The 18620-nt window shown below is 48.2% G+C and overlaps 1 protein-coding gene across 2 annotated transcripts in view; it reads right to left on the reverse strand.

The window, feature by feature from the left end:
• ECE2 (endothelin converting enzyme 2) overlaps positions 1–18620 on the reverse strand; it is a 49843-nt gene that overhangs the window by 21474 nt on the left and 9749 nt on the right. For both annotated transcript variants that reach the window (XM_081190178.1, XM_081190179.1), the window contains 7 exons: positions 17484–17570; positions 13182–13329; positions 11147–11362; positions 9941–10065; positions 8327–8473; positions 7897–7962; positions 3766–3954 (listed from right to left, as the gene is read on the reverse strand). In XM_081190178.1, coding sequence (XP_081046304.1) covers positions 3766–3954; positions 7897–7962; positions 8327–8473; positions 9941–10065; positions 11147–11362; positions 13182–13329; positions 17484–17570 — 978 coding nt within the window. The remainder of the gene's footprint in view (positions 1–3765; positions 3955–7896; positions 7963–8326; positions 8474–9940; positions 10066–11146; positions 11363–13181; positions 13330–17483; positions 17571–18620) is intronic.

Genomic DNA, 18620 nt, shown 5'->3' on the forward strand with positions numbered 1-18620 from the left:
TTAGGAGAAGGCCTTGAATGTTAAAAGTGGTACAAATGTGCTTTAAATGCACAGTGCGGATGCAACAAACTTTGCAACTTCACCCAGCCACCTCCTTGGCACACATCCCCTTCCAGTTTTGCCCCAAACCCCGGCTAATGTTCTGCAGGACTCAAAAGCTTGCTCCCTACCTGTGACACTTTGGTTTGCTGCCATATCCCCGATTGCAAACGTGATTATTTGGGTGGTGGCAGAAATGAACTCTGCACATGCCTGATTTCCTTCACATTAGTCTGTATATGTCCTGGCAATCGGCTCCAGCACCAAAGACAAGTTCTGGGGCCACGTCCTGAGCGACATGCTGGGCGCGTGAGTGAGCAGTAAGTGATTTCTCTTCCTTGCCTCAGTTTACAGCCCTGTCCTGAGGCAGACCCGCCCCCCGCCCCCCATAGCAAGGGACCAGTTTGTTGGCTCCTGGTTCCTTTCCCCCAGTGACCAAATCCAGCACTAGTCACTACAGGCCAAAGCCTGGACTTCCCAGAAGTGACACTTCTACAATCAGATTTTATTTGTCTCTCTCTCTCTCCATGTTGCCATGGCAAATAGTTGCTTGGCAACCAATGAATGATGAAGAAGGTTGGCTTCCCCGTTTCACTGGGAGGTCCAAGGGATGGGAGAGGGACAAGAAGAACAAAGAGGAGCAGAGGAACAGAATACAGAGCTGAGGGGGGGGGAGAGAGGCCAGGGTAGGGGAGTTAAACATCAGGAAGACAGTTGTGCCCAATGGGGTGGGAATGCCAGAAGCCAGTGGACAGAGGTGCAAAAACAAGGGGGTTTTTTGGGGGGGTGGAGTTTCACAAGCTAAGCCAGCCTTGTGAATGGCCCAACCCTTGTCTTAAAAGAGCTTGCAATGCTTACAGCAACCTTCCGAGGCGAGTCACTATTATTTGTTTATTCATTATTTCTTTATCGCACATATATTCCTCCATGGAGCTCGAGGTGGCTTACGTGGTCCTCTCCACTCCTCGTTGAATCCCCGCAACAACCCTGCGAGGTAGATGAGGTGGAGAGGCAGCAACTGGCCTAGCAGCACCCAGGGAGCTTCATGTAGCCAAGCGGGGGGTTCAAACCCTGGTCTCCCAAATCCTAGTCCGACACTCTAACCACAATGCCACCATTTGGTTGAGAGGACCTTGCCTTAGTGAACTAGTGGCAGAGACAAAATTCAAGCTGGGATCTTCCTGATTCATGCTTCAGTTCCCTAGCTAGTACATAAAAATCTAAGAAGATCCTGGATGCTGGATCAGGTCAGACCTAGCAGATCTTTCTATTATTTCAGGTGCCTCTGAAACCCCCACAAGCAGGAAGTGAGAGCCAGTTGCTGCCTGTCAGTCTAACCTGCCTCACAGAGTTGTTGCGAGGATGAACTGGAAATGGGGAGGACTGCTTGAGGAAAGGTGAGAGATATGAATGTTGTCGTGGACCTGGGAGAGACCAGGACTCAAATCCTCACTCAGCCATGAAGCTCACTGGGTGATCTTGGGCCAGTCACTCCTCCTCAGCTTAACCTACCTCACAGGGTTGTTGGGGAGATTAAATGAGGATGGGGAGAACCATGTACGCCAGGTGGAGCTCCTTGGGTAAAAAGGTGGGATAGAAACAGATAAATAAATGCAACATTTCTGTTGCATTTTTGCTGCAATGGCCCTTTTGGGAAGCAGTGATCCCCAAGGGGGTGGGTGGGGAGGATGAACTGTGTACAGTACTCAGTGAAATATTTGCAATAGCACAAGGATCAGCACAGGTGCAATGGGACTTTGCCAAAGAGATAAACAACTACCTGACATTCAGAAGACATCTTAAGGCAGCCCTGTTCAGGGAAGTTTTTTAATGTATGACATATTAGTGTATTTTTGGTCTTTGTGGAAGCCGCCCAGAGTAGCTGGGGAAACCCAGCCAGATGGGCGGGGTACAAATAATAATAAATTATTATTATTATTATTATTATTATTATTATTATTATTATTATTATTATTATTATTATTATTTGCTCCCTGCTCCTCCCTCTGTGTGTGCCTGGACTGACTCCAACTACAAAAGCTGGGCCTGCTGAACAGACTCTTGGGCTGGAGTATTGTTTAGGGTTTTCGTTGTTGCTGTTACTGATATTAATTGTTTGTATCTTTGTTTTAAGAGCTTATTATGTGGAAATTGTTTGATTTTGTGTGTGTGTGTGTGTGTGTGTGTGTGCATGCGCTTGCTTGACGATGTGTTCCATTTACTGCGGACGACTGCTTTTGCAATTATGTAAATTGTTTCATGTTTGTTGAAAGCCGCCTTGAGCCTGGTTTTAACCATGCAAAGACGACGTGCAAATGAAACGACGATGACGCGCCATCCCCAAATTTGCCCCAGAGGACTGAGGGAGCCTCCGGGACAGAAACAGAGGGCGTACGAGGGGAGGAAAGGGGGAGATTGTCCCATGGCTGCAAGGAGGAACACTGTGCGCTGGTGCGCTTACGTCGAACACAACCCTCTTGCCTCCAGGAGCAGAACTGCATCTGAGGAGTGCCCGGAGGCCAGCCTCAGCATCACAGCTGCAACTCTGGGCTCATTGGGATGCCGATCAGCTAGCCAGGCTCCTGGGTGTGACGTTCACAGCGGCTGAATAGAGGCACGGAGATGGAATCCTAATGAAGGGTCTGATGACGGCGTTGGCTGCCGCCTGTGCAGTGAGGTCTTTGCTTATGCAACAAAAGCTGGTTCTCTGTTAAGGAGGCTGCAGGAAACCAGGATGAGGGAGAAGGAGGAAGGTGGGAGAAGAGGGTGCTACTGCAAGGAAAGGAGAGAGGAAAAGCTGGTTGGCTGGGGACCTTTGAAGGCACTGCTATATGCCCCTCTATCTGCCCCTATATGTCTGGGGAACCTCCCAAAGCACCTGCACAACACAACTGCAGCCTCCAAAAATCACAGAGAAGGGACCTTAGAGGCTCTCAAATCCAACCCTCCTTGCTGAGGCAGGAGACCCACTGCTGCAGCATCCCTGAGAGGCGGTCATCCAGCCTCTGCCCACAAGCCTCAGCTTACTAACAGGGTGGATGATGCCCTTGTTAGGGTTTTTATCTATCAGAGCTGCTCCAGGGGAGGGTACTATGTTTTATGAGTGTCTGAGAGAGCGTGAGAAAGGAAGTCTGTCTTATCTCTTCCTTCTGAGTACTGTTGGAAGTTGGTTTTACTTCTGTATGTGTCGCAGTTCTGTACTGGGGTTCAGACAGCACAGATGTACTGATGGAGTCTGATGTATATAAGACTGTAAATAAAGTAGTTTAGAACTACGACTGAGTCTTTCTTCTGCTATGATATACCAGAAGACTGGCATGCTCTTTTCAGGAGAGAAGGGTCGCTTATTACCGGTCTCTCAGGACTGAGGGAGATTTACAGCCAGAGAGGACCACTGGAGAGACGCTCTAAAGACTTGGGAAGTTGGCAGCCTTCCCAGGGCATTTTTCCAACAGCCCTTTGGGACTGGCAGGGCAGGGGGCTGTTGAACTACAACTCCCAGCAGCCCTGGTTGCTGGCCACGCCTCCAGCAACTGTGCCTGGAAGGCCACAGGCTAGCCATCACTGGCCCAAGGAATGGCCCCACCTCTCTCTGCTCAAATTACGCAAGATGTCCCTGGTTGCCAAAGAACCCCATTTAGAGTCAGGACCAAACCAAGAGACTGAACAAGACCCCCTCCCTGCCAGCTCCGCTCCTCCCCAGGGCCTTATCCAGGCAGGTCCCACCTGCAGCCCGGCGATGTTCAGCTTGTGGTAGATTTTCTCGTCATCCCGCCGCTCGTCTTGGGGGACGGTGAGATTGGCCAGCTCGGTCTCCAGGTCCAGCACCCGCTGCATCTGCTCTTCCGTCGAAGCTCTGGGCCCCCCCAGCAGCATCCCCAGCTCCACCATGTAGTCCAGGTAAGCAGCCAGCACCTGCCAGAGAGGGTGCAAAGCACCTGGGTGATTCCAGGAAATTTCGCCAGCCAAGGAGAACAAAAGGCGACAGCAGCAACAGGCCTCCTTTCCTCCCCGCTCAGCTCTTATCTTATCCAGCACCTTTTTCAAACTATGGGAGTTAAGGCGCTTTAGGCTGGGCTGCCACTGTCTCCCCCAACCTTATTGCTATTATTTATGAATCTCTTCACATGAAGCATCCCTAAGCAATCCCACAATGCAATGAAAACAACTGCACATATTAAAAACAATGCAATCGGTTAATGTCTGGGATAAAAATCTCCACTTCAAAAACTTGTTCTTCTCCTTTCACCAGGATGAGGAATGATGGCACACCTCCAAAACTGAAATCTTTTAAAACTTAAATCTTTTGTTGTTTGGGACTGAAGTGTCAGGAGCTGTGGGGGGTGGAATGAGGATCTATGCTGGTGCAGTGCAGGTGGCTAAAGAGATGGAGCTATGAATGAGGAAGTCGCCAGTTTGAATCTTGCCCCTGCCATGTGCTTGCCTGCCATGTGAGCTCAGGCAAACTGCTCTGAATCAGCAGCCTCCCCCTCCACCAACACTGTCTTGTCTTGCAGGGCTGTTGTAAAAATTACTTCTGAATAACACAAGTCAAGCACTTTAAACACATGTGAAACGTTAATAAAATAATAACAATAATAATAATAATACTATAAAATTATTTTTGTTTCTGCACGTGGCTGCCTCCCGTGGCTGCCTCCAGTGGTGAGCAGTGGTGAGAAGATGCTGCTTCTCAAAGCATCTTCTCTCTGCTGTGAAAACATCTGGGGGTGGGCAGGGGGGGGCCCTCCAGGCTGTCAGTGTTTGCAAAACACTTTATTGCCCAACCCTTTCCAGAGGTCCTTGCAGGCTCCGCCAGTTGGATGATCGTCATGTCTGAAGTCGGTGCTTTGAAAGCGGTTTCTGAAGACCCTTGCAGGCAAAAAGAAAAGTCACCTGATGTCATTGTGACATCAGGTGTGATTGGCAGGTGGGCGGAGTTACCCACCTGTCACACTTGGCCCATGAGGGGTGGGGGAGACCCCTGGGATAGACCAAAGTGCTGTGCTGAGATCCCCACCAGTTGTCCTGGCCTCTGCATCTGTTCCCTTTCTCTTCACACCTATCTTTTCAATTTCATTTACCTTGACATGTACGGAAATTAATAATAAAAATAATAATGATAATAATAATGCTACAGTTCAGTTTGAGCACAGAATCTCTGCCCCAACCAGAGGATCTAAGCAGTTTATATGCTTAAAGCAAGCTTCTAGCTTCTGGTAGCTGCTGAGGCATGCTAGACGGAATTTATTTCTCTATTTAAAGTACCTGTTCTACCATCTTTCAATTTAGCCAAAAATTCACAAGGCTGCTTTGAGGTGACAAAAAAACTCACACCAAGCTCCCAGAACGACAAAACCATAAAGCATAATGATTTTTTAAAAAATCAGCATAAGGCAACATAAAATCAGGTGAAATGCCCATAAAACGCTGCAGGAAACGAGCTCAGCAGCAGCATAACTGTCGCCATCGGTGCTCAATTAAAATCCCGGGTAAAAATACTTATTTTGACCTGGTGCCTAGAATGGAATGGAACTGACGGCAGGCAAATTTCTCGGGGGGGGCGTGTTTCATAAACTGAAAAGCCCCACCACTCTGCTGCTGTCACCCACCTCTGCCCTGACATTAAGGGCACTGATAGAATAGCTTCCACAGATGATGATGATGATTTATTCAATTTATATACGGCACCACCCTTTATCGAAAGATTCCAGAGCAGCGTGCAACATTAAGAACACATTTTACTGAGCACCAATAATACAAACATAAGAACAAGCATAAAAACAGACAGCGCAATAATAAAATAATCATTAATAGCAGTCTCCCAACCCCCAGCACCCAGGCAGGATTGTGGGCTTCCTTCAGATTCCCAGTTCCTAAGCTTGAAATGGCTATAAAGGTTAAAACCAGCATTTTTGAAATTGTGTGTGAAAACATACTGGAAGCCAGCAGGGCTGTTTTAACACCGCCAACGTAGATTTAACTACGTTCCATGTGTAGAGATCTGTGTGCACACCGTACTTTTAAAGCACATTCAAAGCGCCAAATAATTCTAGGCAGTGTAATTTTACCCCTCAGGGAGCTACAGTTCCCAGAAGCCCTTAGAGAACAACAGGGCCCAGAATTCTTTGAGGGGTGGAGGGGAAAGAAATGTTCTTCGAATGTGCTCTAAAGGGATACCATGAACACAGGCCCAGTTAATCATCTAGCTGTACCAGCTGAAGTTTGCAACACTTACGGCTTTGCTTGATGCTCAACAAGGCAGGCCACTGACAATATCTCACCTGTCAAATTGTGAAAGATAGGAGGGGGAAGCTGCGGCCCTCTAATTTTGTTGGCCCCAACTCCCATCAGCCACGAGGCCGATGTGCCCCACACATCTGTCATGGATGCTTTAGCTGAGACAGGGGTGGGATAGATGACTCTCCAAACCCTGCAATTGTACAATTTTATTATTCTGTTTATGATTTTATTATTCTGTTCATGATCCCATTGTTCTTTCCCTATTTGCTGCTGCTTCCGTTTCTCTTTCCTCCTTCTGCTGGCTTCTTGTGTCTATTTTTGGATAGTAATCTGCCTGGGGCAGGGACTTGTCACACACCTGTTCTTTGTAAAGCATTGACCTTTGCAGAGCCAATGTGGCTTAGTGCTTAAGAGCGTCAGGTGGTGTCCTGGGGGTTCGAATCCCCACTCAGCCATGAAGCTCACTGGGAGACTTGAGGAAGGTCAATGTCTCTCAGCCTAACCTACCTCACAGGGCTGTTGTGAGGGTGAAAGGGGGGGGGGGAGAACACTATGTGCTCCCTTAAGCTTCCTTGGAAGAAAGGAGGGATAGAAGAATAAATGCACAGTGTACTTACATGTGGTGCTATATAAAGGGCAGCATTCACTGAACCAACCCTGCCAGTTAACACCCGTCGTAAGGACTTCCACTTGCGCAATGGGGCTTTCCCTCCCCCCCCCCTGCCAAAATTGGCTGGGGGGTAGTTGGGAGAACAGCTTGCGGGGAGGAAAGAAGAGGTCGCTCTGTCTAGCAAGCTGCAATCCTTGCTCAGACGAAACATTCGTCATGGTGCGTCACCAAATTCCGCCCTAATCAATATTAGTAAAACTAATATTCATGCACAGAAGCCCTGGTATACAGAAAGGAATAGGCATCTCTGCTTATCCTCAAGTATCTGTGCTTTATTTGCCAACTCGATAAAGGAATACCTACCAATGAGAAGCTATTGAGAATGTCAACCAAAGGGGTCTGTCCCGCCCATCCTCACCTCAGAAAGCATTTTGACACTTGCCTTAGAAGAAGGAGGCACCACCCCCCAAAAAATATAAAATAATTTTCAGGGTCTGAACAGAGCCAGCAGAGTCCTACTGCGCAAGCAGCTCGTGGGCTAGAGAACAAAGATTTATTGGTAAATGTGACTAGCAATGACGAAAAGCAGGCCATTTCAGAGTCGGTGGGAGCAGGGTATTTATTTACTAAAGCATTGGCAGAGAACTGGCTGCCCTCCAGATGTTGCTAGAACTCAGCTTTCGTGAGAGTGAGAGAGCGAGGCTCATCCACCCTTCAGCTTTCCTTCTGCCTAGAAAACATGGATCCAAGAGGTTTTGCACTTGTCATGTGCTTCCTAGGCAAGGGCCCGAGCGGTTTTTCGTGCTCCCCACCACTTTCTCCGGGGAAACTCACTGTTTACCATTGAATTGGAATGAGTGTTGAACCACAGAAAAACTGATCAGTGTTCATTCACCAGTAAAGAGAAGGTTTCTCCAGGGGAAAGCAGCAAGACAAGTGGAAGTGTGCATGACCCAAAGTGAGAGGCAGGGGTTGGTACCTAGTGCGGACTGCGACCACCTTACCTTTTCGTTGGCTGTCTTGTTCAGGTAGTAATCCCGCGATGGTAAGAAAAGTCCTGACTGGTCCAGCTGCCGTGTACAAAAGGGAACCAGTGAGTCTATGCGGCAGAACACCCAGCCCTTAGCTTCCCCTACAGCTCCTTCTAGCTCCCTATAGCACAGGAGAGGAAGATAAGGAAGGTGCCTTGCGCAGGTAAGATCATATGCCCATCCAGCTTAGTGCTGTCTACACAGACTGGCAGCAGCTCTCCCAGGTTTCAGGTAGAGGACATTCTCAGCCCCACCTGGGGGGCTGTACCTGGGACCTTCTGTATGCAAAGCAGAGGCTCTGCTATGGAGTTACGGTGCTTCCTGGTGAGATCAGGATGCCGACAGAGATTCCCCTCCTCCAAGCTCCTTTTGCACAGAAATGCTCTCAGATAGCAGGGCTCACCTGGATGATGTTGCTGTTGGAGCTCTTGGAATCAGCACCCACAAAAACGGTGAAGAATGGAGAAGCACGGTATGTTCCCGATACCAGTTTCAGGACTTCCATGAAGTTGCTCTGATTCCATGGGCCGGTGATGTTCCAGCCTCCAATCTGGGGGTGGGGGAAGAGAAGGAGGATGCAGAGAGTAAGGTGAACAAGAGAGAAATTGCCACCAGCATCTTGCCTGCATTTTGAGATCACCTGCTGAAGTTCTTTTATATGTGCTTCCTTCATCAGAATGAGACGCAGGTGGCGCTGTGGGTTAAACCACAGAGCCTAGGACTTGCCGATCAGATGGTCAGCAGTTCGAATCCCTGTGACGGGGTGAGCTCCCGTTGCTCGGTCCCAGCTCCTGCCAACCTAGCAGTTCAAAAGCACGTCAAGTGCAAGTAGATAAATAGGTACCGCTCCAGCAGGAAGGTAAACGGCGTTTCCGTGCACTGCTCTGGTTCACCAGAAGTGGCTTAGTCATGCTGGCCACATGACCCAGAAGCTGCATGCCGGCTCCCTTGGCCAATAAAGCGAGATGAGCACCACAACCCCAGAGTCGGTCACGACTGGACCTAATGGTCAGGGGTCCCTTTACCTTTACCTTTTACCTTCATCAGAAGTGTGCAATGCAAGGCGATGCCATCCTGCATACAGAATACCCAACCCGAATGACACCGGAATTTCCATTTTTTCTGCCACATGCTAAGATTAAAAATAATAATATCCCCTGGCATTTTAAAGAGTGTCTTTCCTTAACTTGCTGCATGTTCTTGCTTGCTGCCTGATTTTATTGTTAATATTGTGGATTTTATTACAGATATTGTAGCGTTGTGTTATTAATTGTTTACACTTCTTGTTCACCATCCTGGACTTTGTAGGACAAATGATGGTATATCAATTTCTTAAATAGTCATTACATATTCTCTAGTAACAAGAAGGAAAGAGCTATGCAAGTTGCTAACAACCCAAAGCTCCTGCAAATCCTCCCCTGCCTCGTTTTCCTGGCTTCTGTGATTTCACTAAATCCTGCCTCTCCTTCCCATTGTTTTTCTCCTGGACCTCTGACAACTAGAAATGAAAGCAGCGATTCCCAGGAGGGTGAATTTTGCATCTGCTGCTGTTTGGATCCATTTGAGCTCTAACTGAATTGTCACTGTCTGCACTTTTCCCATTTCATTTCCTCACTTTCATCCCACTGTGTTTGTATGTGTTCTCTCTCTCTCTCTCTCTCTCTCTCTCTCTCTCTCTCTCTCTCTCTCACACACACACACACACACACACACAACTGCAACTCAAGAGTACACTCCAGGCATCTGATGAAGTCTAGTCTATAAAGCTTATGCCATAATGATTAAACTTTGTAGTTTTTTGCTGCAAAAGCAACCAACGCAAGGAGAGCTCCAGAGTTTGGTTCCCACTCCTTCTATCCTTCTTTTGGTGCTAACATGGCAACTGCCATCCATTGACTCCATACCCAGCCCAGCCCAGTGGCAGGAGTGAAAAGAGGGCCAGTTCTCACATGCTGGAATGAGACCTTCCCTCCTTCTCTGCACACTCTGCTTGCACCCATTTCCCTGCCAGGCTCACCTTCTCAATGAGCTCCTTCAACGGCTGGGAGCCCAGTTCCTCAATCTTCTGCTCTTTAAGGCAAGACAAGTAATAGCGCTGGGTCTTCCTCTCTGCCTCGCTGCTGGAGTTGAAAGTTGCATTCTCTGCCAAGGAAAGATGAGAAAGTGGCAAGCGCTGGTCAACCTGAAGGCCCCAAGTTTCCTGGTTCCTACAGTTTCCTGGTTCCAGGCAACTCAAGATATTCCAATGCTTGGGGTGGGGAACTAGTGCTTCCAAGTTGCCACTATCTTGGGGCAGGATTCAGTCACATACCAGCAAGTCCAGATCCTGCAATTAAAGTTGATTTGGAGCACTTGCACAATGAATCAGTACCCTCTCCACAAAAATCAAACTTTTTTTTTGCAAGAAGGGAAGTGGCAGGAAAATGCACTAGAAAAGGTGCAGAAGAATAACTGCTTGGTGCAACATGGTCTAACCTACCAGAAACCAGTGTGGTGTAATGGTTGCAGGGATGGACTAGGACCTGGGAGAGAAGGGTTTAATCCCTCACTCAGCCATGATGCCCGCTGGGTGACCCTGGGCCAGTCACTGTTACTCAGCCAAACCTATCTCACAGGGTTGTTGTGAAGCTAAAATGGAGGGGGGGGGGGAGAATTGCTTATCACACCTTGAGCTCCTAGGGGGAAAAGGCTGGGATACATATATAATACATGTGACAACCATCTAGTGTGGAGATTGCGTTCCTGGCCCCCGTGCACATCAGCGGAACGTGCTTAAGTGCCCCATACCCCATTACACCCCCTATTCTGCCCTTTTCCAGGTCCAAAAGGACCCACCCTATGGCGCATCAATTGGAATGTGCCTAAAATGGTCAGTGACTCCAATTCAGGTTGCTCAATTAAAGGTTTGGCTCTCTTGTGCAACAAACTCACTCCCCTCCCCCACTCCAACCACCACCACCACCCCGCATCAGACTCTGGGGAAATGCACTGCAAAGTATGGGATAACGTTTGCTTGGCCCAATATCAGCTAACCTCCCAAACAGATCAAAGCGAGTGCTCAGTAAATAAGACAGAACCCTGCATTCTTTGCAAAAACAAGTCAGGACAGATGCTCAGTAAACCGGATGCCCGAAAGGGGACCTTCCTTCTCCAATGCTGAAATTAAAAGGTGGCTCAGAGAAGAGAGAGAGAGTGTGTGTGTGTGTGGAAAGGAGCACCTCACCTAGCAGGTGTTTCATGATGGCCTGGTTTTGGTCCCAGATACTGTTGAAGGTGCTCCACTTGGAACGCCCGTCGGGCAGTGGATTCCGCTTGATCCAGCCCCCACATGCGTACTGGTAGAAATCATCGCAGGGGTTGATCTCTCGGTCCAGGGCCTCCAAGATTTTGCCGGCCACAATGATGCAAGCTTCAGTCAGGCAAGTGGTGTGCGAGGGATCTGGAAGGAGCACACAAACACGCGTCGGGCAGAATGCCTCACCGAGAAAGAAGACCTCCCTCTTCAGCCCTTGCCATAACTTGGAAGAGCACTCGCCATGTGTCATTCACCCCACTCTGTGCCATGGGGGGGGGGGGGAGGAAGTCCTGGCATGGCCTTGCATCGCATTGTGAGGATTCCCAGTGTACAACGGCAAGGGGGCAGCAATAATTTACCACGGGTGGCTCAGCTCTACTTTGGCCCAGGCAAAAACGTGCCACCACAAACGATGCCACAGATGCCAAAAGGTGTGGCCCAGTGGTGAAAAGGTTATGGCCAGCCCTGCTCCAAAGACCACCTTTGCCAACTGCCCCCTACAATTTACAGCCACTTCATGGTGGTCGCTTGGTTAGCTCAGGCAACAGCAACTCAGACTAAACATGTGCAAATGAAGCAGCCATAAATTGCTCCTGACTCCATTCCCTCCCCTTTTGCTGTTGTTTCCCTGCGCTGAATTTTAGATTGTAAGCTCCTCAGGGCAGGAACCCATCCTCTTGGAAGTGCCGTGCACACTAATCATGCTGTATCAATAACTATTATGCACTAGAAATTGGCTTTTTAGCGTTGCAGCTCCAAGCCCTCTGGAATCAGTTACCGGCTGAAATGAGACAAGTGCGTAGATGGCAACTAAAGACACTTTCAGTAGTAGAAATGCTTTTATTGCCTTTAGTTTACTGAGTTGTGATCTTTCCTCTCTTATTTTTGTTATTATACACAGAGCCAGTAACTCTTAGTTTCAAAGGGGCTTAAAGACCTGCAAAAAATGTAATATTAATAGTACGGACAGGTCTGACCCGTGACCCTGAAAAAGCGGGCAATGTTTTTCCTGCAGGAGGAAGCAGCTGCGCAGATTCCTCAGAGGAAAGGTTAATGTCCAAAGGAATCCCTGAACGCAGGTGGTTCAAAATCCCCTGGCTTAAAGGAATCATCTTGCAGCTCTCCCTCCCATGCACTCAGTTTCTATACCTGCCCCTTGCCATTGTGCTTCCCAGCAGACCCGGCATGTTTAATTGTTGCAGGTCCAAATGGGGTGGAGGGTGATATGCGACTCGTGGAGGATACTCAAGTCCACTGTGGCCACACCAACTGACCAGCGGCAGAGGAACCAACCCCTACGGCAGGTTGCCAGGAACGAATAAGACAGGGGAAAGTCCTCACCATCTGCTTTTATTCAATACAGTGGATGCTCGGGTTGCAAACGTGATCCATGTGGGAGGCACGTTCACAACCCGCAGTGTTTGCAATCCCCGACCCGCGTGTCTGAGCACGTGCGGGTTGTGATTCGGCGCTTCTGCGCATGCGCAAAGCACAATTCAGCGCTTCTGCACATGCGCAAGCCCCGAAACCTGGAAGTAACCATTCTGGTACTTCTGGGTTCGGCGCGGTGCACAACCCAAAATCGTGCAACCCGAAGCGTCTGTAACCCGAGGTACGACTCTATTTACAGAGACCGGCTTTGGAATGTAGCCTCTTGTCTCGAGTAAATATCCCATCCCCTCCTCTCCCACTTCCTCATTCATCCTCTCTTTACAGGTGGCGCTGAGGGCCCTTTGCTCTCCTACTTTTAAGGCCTGCTGGGTTCTGTCAGCCAGCTGCTCCGGCTCTCCCTCTTCCTCCACTCCCATTATCTCCCAACTTTCCACCTCGTCTTCCTCTGAGCTGTGATCTCCCTCAAACCTCTGTTGTAATTCTGAACTGTCTTCTTCTCTGGAAGAGTCAGGCTGGGGAGACAGTCTCCACCCTTCATCCTCTGCCCAGTTCCTGAGACCACCTCGCCTACCTTTACTGTACTGGATGCCCATGGCAATGACCAAACTCAGCAGCAGCAGCAGCAGCACAAAGAGAGAGACGGCGCAGAGCACCAGCTTGAGTTGGGTTCGGGAGCCCAGGCGACTCAGCAGGGGGCCATCGCTTTTCCTGAAGCCCACCTGGAAAGGAAGCAAAAATGAAACCAGGAAATGAAAAGAAGAAAAGGGCAAGGAGAGGTGGGATGGGTTATTAAAATCAGCTGGAGAAGTGAACTGTCTCCACGGACAGCAAAGCCTCAGACAGAGCATTGCATCAGGGTTGGAAGGGGCCTTGGAAGTCCAACTCTCTGCTCAGCACAGGAAAACATCCCTCTGCCCTGCCTCTGCTTGAAGACCTCTGATCTCAAGGGCTGGAACTGCTGACATGCATCCCTGGACTGCTCTGCTAGGGGGAAAGACCCCAGCTCAGTGGTAGAGCCTCTGTTTTGCATGTAGAAGGTCTCTGGTTCAATCCCTGTTGTCTCCAGGGAGGACTGGGAGAGTGATCGGTGTGATGCAGCAGCAAAGAAGCTAATGCTCTTCTAGGCTGCATCGACAGAAGTATGGTGTCCAGATCAAGGGAAGTCATAGTCCCACTCAATTCTGCCTTGGTCAGACCACACCTGGGATACTGTCTCCAATTCTGGGCACCACAATTTAAGAAGGATATTGAAAGCTGGAAGGTGTGCAGAGGAGGGCAATCAAGATAATCAAGAGTCTGGAAACCTTATGAGGTTTATGAGCCTTATGAGGAGTGGTTGAAGGAGCTGGTATGTAGAACCTGGAAAAGGGGAGATATGATAGCCATCTTCAGATCTCTCAAGGGCTGTCACATGGAAGAGGGAACAAGCTTGCTTTCTTCTGCTCTGGAGGGCAGGACTCGAACCAAAAGTTACAAGAAAAGAGATTCTGACTAAACATCAGGAAGAACTGTAAGAGCTGTTCAACAGTGGAACGGACTCCCTTGGGAGGTGGTGGACTCTCCTTCCTTGAAGGTTTTGAAGCAGAGGTTGAATGGCCATCAGTCATGGAGGCTTAAGTTGAGATCCCTGCATTGCAGGGGGTTGGACTAGATGGCCCCTGGAGGACCCTTCCAACTCTACAATTCTAAGATTCCTGCCTAAAGTCCTGGAGAGCCACTGCCAGTCAGTGTAGACAATGCTGAGCTAGATGGATCAATGGTCTGACTCAATATAAGGAAGTTCCCTGTGTTTCCCAGGTCCTGCGTGTTGGTGGCCCATCACTGCCAGGGGGCAGTGACATACCTGGCAACACCAGCCTTTCTCACCAGCAGCACCACCCTGGCATTCACACGGAGCACCCATGGGCTAAGGCCTCTCCAGGAAGGGGGCAAGTTGTCTGCCATCCCTTTTTCTGGAGGGGACATAGCTCAGTGGCAGGGCAGGCGTGTTAAAAGTTCCCAGGTTCAGTCCTTGGCATCCACAGCTAAAGAGCTAATCTTCATTTGGTGGGTTGTGGACCTACGGTGGGTTGCAGGATCAATGCTGCCTTTTGAAATGAGAGGGGGGGAGAGAGGGAGAGAGAGAAGAAGAGGAAGAAGAAATACTGGCAGAGAGCTCTGAATAAATGTATTGGATAAGACATCCCCCTGCCCTATCATCATCATTCTGTACCCAGCTTTTCCCCTCATAGGACTCAAGGCAGCTTACAGATAAAAACAAGAACATTAAAGACAATAATTAAAAAACAATGGGACATGGATAGAATCAAACTATATGCATACCCAAAAAACCCCCCACAACCCGTTTAAAACTTACAAATGATTACAGTGGATGCTCGGGTTGTGAACGTGATCCGTGCGAGATGCATGTTCACAACCCGCAGCAGCACACGAATGGGTTGCAATTCGGCACTTCTGCGCATGCGCACAGCGCATGCATGACCCCCAAAACCCGAAGTAACCCGTTCCGGTACTTCCGGGTTTCGGCAGGTCCATAACCTGAAAAAACGCAACCTGAAGCATCTGTAACCTGAGGTATGACTGTACAATAAAAACAGTGCAGCACCAGCTCTTTCAATAAAAAGAGTCAGTTCCCAACAGCCTGTTGGAACAAGGAAGTCTCCACCTGCTGGCAAAAGGACAACAAGGAGGGAGCCTGTCTGGTGTCTCAGGGAGGGAGCGCCAAAGTCTGGGAGCGGCCACCGAGAAGGCCACTGCTGCATTGCTGGGGTTCAAAGCAGTGCACGTACACCCTTTCATTGGAGGGGTATGTTGGTGATGTCTGAACCAGACCAACCATCTCCTTCCTCTGTGAGCAACCCTCACATACGATGTCGGTGTGAACAGAAGCAGTGTACCATTTGAGTATCAGGTGCATTAAATGAATGCACATAAAACCTCTGAAAGAGAGGTGGAAAAACTCCTATAGACAAGGTTTAAGGCAGAGGTTCTCAAAGACTGTGGTCTGTGGACCACCAATGCTCCATAAGGTTCCTTCAAGTGGTCTGTGGCGCGTCTGTGAATTTGTTGCTGAAACCAGGAAATGGCACATTTCTGTCGCATTAAATAATCACATAGATTTTTAATTGCATTTGTACTGCTTCTTTTAGCGCCTAGGCTGTATTGTCTTGGGATGACCGTTTGAATTCAAATTGCAATACGACAAAATACAAAGAAATAAAGAAGCGCTAAACATACAATTGAAAACCAAACAACATCAGGCATAGTGCACTGCAATTGCTACAACAAGCAAAAAAACCTATTAAATGGTTTGTCAAGACATTCCGCGATTTTCAAGTGATCCATGGGGAAAAGGTTTGGGAACCACTGCCTTAGGACTCAGGCACAGTCCTTGTTTCAAATTCCAGGGTTTAGTCCTGGAACGTATAAATAAAAAGGGGAGGAATAAGAATGTAAGAACTGCCTTTATTGGATCATTAATCTCTGGCTCTAATAGTGACCAGACCAGCTGCCCCCAATTTGGTGCCCTTCAGATGTTGCTGGATGATGGTCAACCCTGAGCATTGACCATTCTCCCTGAGCCTGATGGGAGATGGAGTCCAAAAACCTATAGAGAGCGCCAGGTTGTGGAAAGCTAGGCCAGAACCGTGGGAACTTCACAGGCAGAGTCATGTGGGAGGCAAAAGTCCTCTGTGAACTGCCCCCAGCACCCCATAATCAGAGGTAGACAGCTCCTGACCACTGAAGTTTAATATGGCAAAAGCCTGTCATAAACCTCTTAAATAACTTTTATTTATGTAACCGGTAGGTGGAAAAACGGCAGTCCTTTTTATCTTTCTTTATTGCTTCTTTTCGCTTTCCCTTTCACTTCTTTTCCTTTTCTTCTCTCTTTCATTTCTTTTTCTTGCTTCTTTTCCTTTCATTCCCCCCCCCCCGTTTTTGCCTTTGTCTCTTGTTTTCTATACCTTACCATATTATGAAAAGCTTTAATAAAAACCCTAACGCATAAACTTTACCTCCATACGTAATCTATTTTTTTGAAAAAAATAATATTAGCTTAAAGATAATAAATTATATTTCCACCCCAATTTCTTCCAAATTTCAAAGTGTATAGCTTTTCTGGGCACCATGAGACAATTTCAGTATGTGTGGTGCTACCTTTTCTGGATCCCAGCGAAGATCTACTACACAATCCTGTGCATGTTTACTCAAAAGTAAGCCCCACTGATTTCAACAGAGCTAGCAAATGCGTTTAGGAATGGCATTTAAAAATGTTCACGCTATTTCCCCCCCAGTAGTTTTTACAGTTGCCTTTTTAAAAAAGTCTATCTGTTTTCCTCCCTCCCTCCCATGCCTGCTCTGAAGTTACCTGTACCTTAAATGCAGTTTATCACGCCCATCTGGTTTTTAATTATTTCATACATAAGCAACCATATCATCCAAAATAAGATCATTGTAGCTGAGACTATTAAATTTGCCCCATAAGACAAATCTCCCTGGATTCTCTTGAGGATTAAAGGCATAATCATAAATCACTGGTAATATCAGTGACTTTGGAGGGCAATGAAAGGTTTTGGCAAAGCAGCTGCCTGTGTCCTTTACGCAAGCTCTTTCGAAAGAGCTTCCCTTCCCTTTAGAAATAGCCTTTTTGCTCATCTATCTCCTAACCCCCCCCCCCCCGTTCAGGCTCGGCAACTGGCTTTGGTACGGTAATTACGTAGGCAGCAGAGACAATGCCTTTATTATTAATTTAATATAGTAATTGTGCTGCCAGGCGGCAGCAGGGGCAAGTCCTCTGGGACGACGCAGGGATGCTCTACAAAAGCCTTGCACAGATTGCTCAACCACCTGGGAAAGGCCCGGTCTACCCTACCTCTACGCTGTCAGGAGAGATGCTTCCATCTCCGGCCGTGTCTGCTGCTTCGTCGTCCTGAAACATAGCTCTCTTATACTCCGCCATCTGAAGAGGGAAAGCATGAGAGAGAGAGAGAGAGAGAGAGAGAGAGAGACGCTAATTGCTGGAAAAATTAACAGGCCCGACGCTCAGGCTCGCAGGCAGCACCAATTCCATTAAGGCTCTGTCGGCACTGCCAACACGATGCCATTCATAGTCCAGTCTTCACCAAAGGAACCCTGGGAGTTGTAGTTTAATTAGGGGGTTCTCTGTTAAGGGAACTCAGAAGTGCACATAACCAAGCCTCTACGACACTTGCTTGGCATTAAATTCTGGACTTGAGATTCATTTTTGTCATCCCTCCCCCCGCCTGGTGTTTGTTAAAACAAGCTTTTGCATATTGGAGTGCAACTTAATTTCCCGTGATGAAATGCACGGCACATCTTGAAGCGCAGCTGAGCTCTTGAGTGCCTCTGTCCACGGGATATCTCCTTTCGCACTCAGCTATTCTGTTTTGAAACCCCTTTGTTCAGTTGAAGGAATGCAAATTTTAATAGGTCTAGAATAGGGGTCAGCAACCTTTTTCAGCCATGGGCCAATCCACCGTCCCTCAGACCATGTGGCTGGACTATATTTTTTTGGGGGGGGGGGGAATGAATGAATTCCTATGCCCCACAAATAACCCAGAGATGCATTTTAAATAAAAGGACACATTCTACTCATGTAAAAACATGCTGATTCCCGGACCATCCGTGGGCCGGATTGAGAAGGCGATTGGGCTGCATCCGGCCCACAGGCCTTAGTTTGCCTACCCCTGGTCTGGAATCCCACAATTTTAAGGAACAATCCAAAACTGAAAATGCAGGTGTGTGGGGAAACAGTAAGAACAGAACATGTCTGTCTACTCTAGAAATGCAGGGTTGCCACATTTTCTCTTGACAGACGTTTCACACTCTTAAACAACAGGCAGAAATTCAACAGATGCTGCGTTTTCTGGTTTGGAGATGCAGTGATGGAGAAAGAGGCAATGGCTGAATTTCTGCCTGACATGTAGCAGTCAAAGGGATATAACTTCTATTTTTAAAAAGTGGCAACTCATTTTCTCTCTCTGCTATA

Source organism: Podarcis bocagei (assembly GCF_964188305.1).
Source record: "Podarcis bocagei genome assembly, chromosome: 4".
NCBI classification, from domain to species: domain Eukaryota; kingdom Metazoa; phylum Chordata; class Lepidosauria; order Squamata; family Lacertidae; genus Podarcis; species Podarcis bocagei.